At 32.3% G+C, this 8,117-nt stretch overlaps 1 protein-coding gene across 1 annotated transcript in view; it reads left to right on the forward strand.

Annotated features, from left to right (window-relative positions):
• Positions 1-7,841, forward strand: part of LOC106176891 (DNA ligase 1) — a 35,623-nt gene extending 27,782 nt beyond the window's left edge. Inside the window, exons 17-24 of the mRNA XM_013559466.2 lie at positions 311-517; positions 1,124-1,340; positions 1,550-1,632; positions 1,893-2,045; positions 2,374-2,571; positions 2,900-2,992; positions 3,905-3,999; positions 6,281-7,841. Of these exons, the coding sequence (XP_013414920.2) occupies positions 311-517; positions 1,124-1,340; positions 1,550-1,632; positions 1,893-2,045; positions 2,374-2,571; positions 2,900-2,992; positions 3,905-3,991 (1,038 nt within the window). The 3' untranslated portion in view covers positions 3,992-3,999; positions 6,281-7,841. The remainder of the gene's footprint in view (positions 1-310; positions 518-1,123; positions 1,341-1,549; positions 1,633-1,892; positions 2,046-2,373; positions 2,572-2,899; positions 2,993-3,904; positions 4,000-6,280) is intronic.
• The last annotated feature ends 276 nt before the right edge of the window (positions 7,842-8,117 follow it).

Raw genomic sequence — 8,117 nt, forward strand, 5'->3', positions numbered from 1 at the left:
GATCAGTTAGTCAGCAAATCAACTTGGTTGTGAACGTAGCCTAGGTTAAATTAATTTGTGGTTTTAGTCTTTTTTTATCTCCTAAAACCTTGATTTAACTTACTCCTATCATATGTAACTCACTTTTCAAACCAAGGTAAAAACCAGATTGAAACTGAAAGTAAATTGATAGATATGAAATTAGCATTTTTTGTCTGGTTAGATTATTATGTTTCAATAAATGTCAATTTTTTTATCATTCTATTTCTCAAATGAATTTACATATTATTTGCCAAGCTGTTTTGCACACTATTATCATTTTTTTTACCAGATTCATGTCCGAGAGGGAGGTGAAATAAACATTTACAGCAGGAATTCTGAGGACAATACATCCAAGTATCCAGATATAATAGGCCGCATGAAGTCCTGTATGCTGCCCAGTGTCCAGACATGTATACTGGACAGTGAGGCAGTGGCATGGGACCAGGAGAAAAAAAGTATTTTACCATTCCAAGTTCTCAGTACCAGAAAGAGAAAGGTAATGTGTCAGACATGGTTTATCCGCCAATGGTCTTTTGTTTGATCTTACTTCAGATATTCATGCTAAGAAGACTTAATCTATACTGATTTATATAAATTGATGGAAACATTTTTATCAAGAATGAGCAGTTAAAGATGCATTCAAAGTCAATTATTTGCCACAAAAAAACGACCAAATGCCAGCATATAGTTTCAAGTAGTATAACTAAAAGAATTACCAAAAGGCATTGCTTAATTTTACACGAAAATGATGTTTGAACGGATTTTTCTGCTGTATGTCAATGGGGCAGATACGTAGGTCACGAAAGTAGGTTAAGTTTCCGACCAAAAATTTAAAGAAAGGAGCAGTCTGAAGCTCTTTTATGACTGATTGAGTGATCTATTCAGTTTATCCCTTGGCATGTCAAATTTATTTGAGTCGTATAAAAATCTAGTAGAAGTGGTTTACATGTGTTACTGGGAATCCACGCTCTGTCGATGCTCGGTTCGTATGTACCTTTAAATGTTAAAGAATCACTGACAATTTAATGTTTTTTCATAATGCGACATATTCAGACATATTCAAAAAAAGAAACCGATCATAAAATCTAAAATGTTCCTTTAGGATGCAGATGCCTCAGAAATCAAAGTCCAAGTGTGTGTCTATGCATTTGACCTTCTCTACCTCAATGGAGAGTCCTTGGTGAAGGAACCATTTAGCAGACGGAGAGAGCTGTTGCACCAATCATTCAAAGAAGTCGAAGGAGAATTCATGTTTGCCACTCATTTAGATTCCAAAGATACTGACCAAATAGGAGAATTTCTGGAAGAGTCTATAAAAGGTATAGGATTTTGTTCATTAAGGGAGAGAGAAAAAAGCATCTTCAAGATTGTCAATAATTTTTAATCATTTCATATTTCGTACGTGGCATCTTAGCCCCACATGAATGCACTGATGTTCTTTCTGAAGCCTTTTTCCATTAGTCTTCTACTTTAATCACAGAGGTGTTGTGCTTCATTTGCTGTCTATAATTACGTCCTTTTTACCCAGGAAACTGTGAAGGACTTATGGTAAAAACACTAGATGTAGACGCTACTTATGAAATTGCCAAGCGCTCCCATAATTGGCTGAAGGTATTTATCTGGTCAGAGAATTACAATTTGTTATTTATGGTGGAGACAGATTTGCTGTCTATTAAATGTGTTTCAAAATTAGAAATTTATGTAAATTGAGCTTTACTACTGATAGAAAAGTGGCTTTTGCATTGGGATTCTTATAACGTGTGTGGACAACTATAATGAAACAAGATCTTAAACAGTACATATTTGATGATCATTAAATCTTAATTGAATATTTTTGGTTGATTTTAAAATGATGATTTTTGTTATTTCAGTTAAAGAAGGATTATTTAGAGGGAGTTGGTGACACTCTGGATCTGGTAGTTATAGGAGGCTACCATGGCACTGGGAAAAGAGCAGGAAAATATGGTGGATTCTTGTTGGCTTGCTATGATGAGGAAAATGAAGAATATCAAACTATTTGTAAAGTGAGTTAGCATTTATGTCTCAGAGATCTTTTAAAAGCAAAGAACTGCATTTATAAATCCGCATGTCAAGTAAACAACTAGTGTTGATGTGAAATTGCTAAAATTTTAAAGATTTTTTTTTTTCATATATCTATCAATTTTTCCTAGACTACTTTAAATCAACATCTTTAAATTGTTTTAAGGCAATATGTATTCTGCTTCTTGTGGTAATATTGAGCCTATGAATTTTGGAACCCTATTGAACTCAAATTGAATCCAATAATACAATACAAATGTTTTCTTGAGCAGTAGGTTTCCTTGAAAATGACATTATCCTCATATTTTGCAGATTGGTACTGGGTTTAAAGATGATGACCTGGACCAACACAATGCTTCTTTAAAGCAGCATGTAATAGACAAGCCCCGGTCATATTACCGCTGTGACAGTAGCCTTGACCCTGACCACTGGTTTGATGCTGTCCAAGTCTGGGAGGTCAAGGCCGCTGACCTGTCCATCTCACCTGTCCACTCTGCTGCTGCAGGCTTGGTACGGAACTTTTTTTGTAATGGGGCATTTATAAAATTCAAGAAACTGTCTGAAAATCTGAACTTCTGAGGCTAGGTTTGAATATTATCAGACATTTCACTGTTCTGTCAGTGGCATGAATATGGAAGGTGAAAGGAAAAGTAGATAGTTTTGATATTTTGGGACATGTGTGTTTCAGTTCAATATCAGTTAATTACTACTACTGTAATATTCTTATGGCATGACTTTTTATGTGAGTTTTAAAGTGCAAGTCCCATTCATAAATGTGAATAATGAAGAAGACAAATTAACCGAAATGTGTTACATTGTTTTATACATTTAACCAAAGGTTGACCCAGAGAAGGGAATCTCTCTTCGCTTTCCTCGATTCTTGAGAATTCGGGATGACAAAAAGCCAGAGGAGGCCACATCTAGTAACCAGGTACATAATATTTTTTTTTAATCCATCAGTTTGTTGAAAAATTTGACCTAAAGAATATATACTCCTGTTTTGCCAGTTATGTGTACAATGGAATTCTTATCAATCTCCAAATATATAGTTAAGCCCCCAACCTCCCCCCCCCCAAAAAAAAAAAGTAAAAAAAAAAATTAAAATATTTCATTATTTTATACATGTTACTTGGCATGGCATTTTGATTTGTATATAAATTGTTCTGCACTAGAATGTGAAGTACAAGAAACCAAGCTCTGCATCCTGATGTAAAAATTTACAGCAGCTGAAGAGAATCACATTTATATCATTTTGAACACAAATATATTATAACACACAAGAATGTTTTCAACATTGATAGTTAATTCAAAGGCACTGCATTCTTTGAAAGGTTGAAATGATAATTTACAGCATATAAAATGGTATTCAGACTACATTTAGGTAGGGTGCCCCACATGGCACTGGCTTTTATTTTTATATTTACAATGCTGAATACTGGTAAATTATAATGTGCAACATTTTGTCTAATGTGTCCCACATAAAAGATATGCACAAATATAATGGCATATAGCTGAATTTTTAAGACTGTTTGTTTGGCAGGATGAAGCTGGTTTGCAAAATATACTGTATAAATAACAGATGTTATAAATCCTGTGTGAGATATCTTTGTTACATTGGCTATTTAGTAGTTTGATTCTTCTTTGGACCACATATTAAAGCCATGTATTTTTCATTAATTCAAGAGCTGTTCAGTAGATTTTTGCAAGCTGCAACTGTGGATTATTACTTCAAGCAAATAAGCATGTATCCACAATATGTTACAAGCTTAAGGTTATTAATGTTTGAATGCCCAAAGCCATCTCCATTGGAATCGTCAATTTTTTTTTCTTATTTTTTATTTAGGTTTCTGAACTGTATAGAAACCAGCAGCAAATAAAAAATCAGAACACAGAAGGAAAAACAGAAGAAGGAGAAGAAGATTTTTACTAAGTAAATTGGTATGTTAATTAATAGATCAGCTATCAATTACCTTGTATTTTTACTTAATATTTTGTGTTATATTTAGTAGAACATATTCTGGAGTATACTTTCTACCACTTATCCCAAGTAAGATCTTCTGCATGAATCAAATTCCACTCATGTTTCTTGTATATCTGATATAATTTGGAAAGGTTCTTGTCAAAACAAATGAAGCCAAGTTTTTTTCATTTCTAATGGTTACTTTGTGCATATAATTATATGAGAGATCCACCATATATATATATATATATATATATATATATATATATATATATATATATATATATATATATATATATATATATATATATATATATATATATATATATATATGACCTTAATTTTTTTTATGTTGTCTGTTTTTAAATGATGGATGGAGGATTTTTTTTAAAGGAATTCCTATTTTTTAGTTTAATTGGAAAATCTGATAAGTGAATGTGGGTATATTTGAGCTGTTTTTTTAGTACAGCTTTGGTGTTAAATGAAATGGACAGAATTGAGGAAATGTATAAGCATACAATGCAGAATGTTTGCATGACACATAACATTAACAATATCGTCAATTTAGGAGCTTTTTCCTGCAGACATGAAATATTCTTCATTATATTTTATGATGCATTAACAAAGCAATGAATTTGGTTAATTCAGTTGTGATATGAATTCACAATATACTCCTAAATTATACATTGCACCCTAAGCACCATAAATCATAATAAGTAATACAAGTTGTCATTGTCAAAGGGCCTTGGAATGACAACCTAGGGAAAAGATCAACTATTATTTCTTCTCTTTATAAAGATACATGGCACTGTTGCCAACAGACTGACTGCTTATAACCTTTGCAAGAGCAAATTTAGATATATCAAAAAGCATCTGTTCAAGGTGTAATTTCACAACTGTTTTGTCATAATGGGTAACAGTTTTTTTTTTCATTGAGGCAACTATTGCCAGGTTACATATCCTCTTGTATAATTTGGTAGTTTTTTTCACCCAATTTATTACAGCTATTGCGTTTTGAGGTTATCTAATGTTCATCTCACGCAGTTGACACCTTTGTGAGGTTTTCTACAACCTCAGATGTGTTTTATGTGTTATGACATGCAAACTTTCATAACCATAAAACAGAACTAGGAATTCATCCCTTTATACATTTTACAGTAGAATTTCTTTCAATTTGAAACAACCTGTGCAAGAGGTATTAGCACCTAGTTTCCAGGTTTTCATCAACACAAAAGGGTATTTTTTCCATTTTTTACCGACAGGTGTGTCATCTGTTAAGAACGGGTTTATTGATAATTATATTGAAAGCTGTTTGGTTAGGTGTGAATATGTGCCAGCACCTGTGCATGTATGTGTAATGAAGCAAGGGGATACATATAGATATATGCTGATGTGATATGGATGATAAAATTCAGTGACATTTGTAAGTTGTTTGATTATAGAGATGTTCGTTTTAAAGATGCCAAAGGTTTGAAGTTCCCAAAGCAAAGGGTAGTTTTTCAATGTGAAATCCTTTTTAATATGGTTCATTCCCTAAAGGGGTTTTAGACCTTTTTTTTAATTTGTCTGTACCTCTACCTTCTCTACCTTGAAATAAAAAGAGGGAGAGAGAAAGATTTGTATTATGTTGCTAATAGCATCTTCCAGACTAGAAAAGTCATTACGTTACAGTAGTAACTGGTTACATAATTATACGTTGTCAGTCATCACACACAGCTTTAAATCTTCTTTATGTGTACTGAAAGCTAATATTAAATAGAACTCTTCCACTTATTACTAAACAGTCCATGTTGCAGGCATGGGGAAGTCTGTGGAGATACTGAGGGTCCAATATATATATATATATATTTATATATATAACATAAATATTGTTATATTTATGTTATATATATAAATATATATATATATTTATATATATAACATAAATATAACTATATATATATATATATATATATATATATATATATATATATATATATATATATATATATATATATATATAACAAGGACCTGTTATACAAGAAGTCTGCAGGTTCTCCCAATTCTGTGCTGGTCCAAACTTAGTATTCTGTTTTTCTAAGTCTGTGTTTACTTGCAATGTATTATTATGTATTGTATTTTCAAATAAACCTTGCCAGTCCATAGGACCTGCAGTATCAAAAATCTTGCAGGTCCACTGGCATTTCAAGCATTTGTGACCAGTCTGATGTTGTTGTCAGTAGGTGCATTCAAGTAGCATTTCATTTTTGTTTTTTACAGAAATTGAATGGAGATCAGAGAATCGGACAAACAAGCAAGATCACATTAAAACTCAACAACAGTGATGGACATCATTGATTTCTTTTTACGTGGGTTTGAGAGAAAAACTATGATGAAGGTATATGCACAGACTATTATAGCAACATAAGTAGGAGGTCCCGATAAAAGTGATTACATTTTCTTAGTTAAGCCGGTCATACATGAGATAATGCAGTCAATTTATTGCTTATTTGGACTCTGCTGAGTCAGATATGCAATATTAATCTAAGTGTTTTCACAAGCAATGGATGTACCTGAGAAGGCTTTTGTCACCATCATTGTCAACTGTCAATACAATGCAATATTGATATAAGGTTTAAAAAGGTAGGCTTTCATTTATGTTCTTGTTAAACACAACTTGGCTGTGCTTGGCTGCAATAGAAATTCAACCTAAGTTCTTTTGTGAGATGGGGAACAGAGCAAGATGCACATTTGATTGTGATGTGATGTGTTTGTGAAAAAAATTCAAAAAGTGATAATTTGTTAAGTTGGATTAAGTTAGAGGAAATAAAGATTAGCATGTCAAATACCACTTGCTGTTGTGTGAGGTCTGGAAATCCCATATTGAAAGTTTACCATTACTGTTAGCATTAATTTATGGAATACTGTTTGCAGAATATACCAGTTGTTGAATATATCCATGAATTATATTCTCTTCTTTGTCACAGATGCATGTTAATTTTAAAGGCGGGCATTTTTGATGTGTCATTATTTGAAAATATTTTAGACCTCAGCAGGAATAGATAACTAAGTAAATTATATTTTTCAAGTCTAGAAATTGTACATTTGAAAGCTATGTATATGATTTCCCTGTATGCTGTAAGGACAATGATAGATAGAAACATGTTTTGGGAGCTCTAGTGTTATAATCTTTATTCAGTTGTATAGTGTGAGCAATACAAGAATTTGACTCTACACAAGAGGCTGCATGCATTCCAAGACAAGCTTAGATTGAAGCTGGTTAGGTTTTGGATGATAGCTTTGCAGCAGTACACATGCCTGTATAAAAGAAAAGGCCATCCAACTTATTATGGTTTGGTGATAATAGTTAACAGCATGAAGAGTGTTATGCAAGGGGGGGGGGGGGGTTACATGATAAAAGCACCTGGATCACTGAGAAGTCATGTAGGCCAGTTGGAGAGGAAGATGGAAATTTAGCAGTAGAAAGATCTCTACAGTTTTGAAGTTTATCTTGACCATTTTTAATGGAACTTTAAAATGAACTTGAACATGTGCCAGGCATATATAAAGGTTTTCAATTGACATTGTCATAGTTGTGTTTAGGAATCCAGACTTGATATGAGTTTATCTTGTAAATTTTTCAATGCAAGTTAATGTCGGGTTTTGAAGTCTGATTTTGTATACACATTTAAAACAGATTTATGGAGATTATATTACTTATTGCACCATTTATGTAACAGAAATGCAATTTTTGTTGAAAGTGTGGTTTTACAAATATTTGTTACTATGTAAATGTACATTAAATTTACCAAGCAATGCTATTAAAATTTTAACAAAAGAAGATTGATGTTAATTTTTTTTTTTTTTTTTTCGTGAAGGAAAGAAGTTATTGCCTGCTGTAAGTGGGAAAACTTGAAAAATTATTTCACTGGAGGTTGTGATGAAGAATATTTCTTTGGATAAAGAATAGGAGTGTCCATTGATGTGTGTAATTCCACTCAATATGTTTTTTTTTTTTTTTCTAAAAACCAATTTTAAACTGGGGATTTACTTTAAAACCTAGTTCATACATTTGTTTTTTCTGAAATCATTTCTGAATACCTAGGTACAACTGAGG

This window comes from Lingula anatina, chromosome 2, assembly GCF_051362555.1.
Source record: "Lingula anatina isolate TDL-2025a chromosome 2, LinAna3.0, whole genome shotgun sequence".
Classification (NCBI taxonomy): domain Eukaryota; kingdom Metazoa; phylum Brachiopoda; class Lingulata; order Lingulida; family Lingulidae; genus Lingula; species Lingula anatina.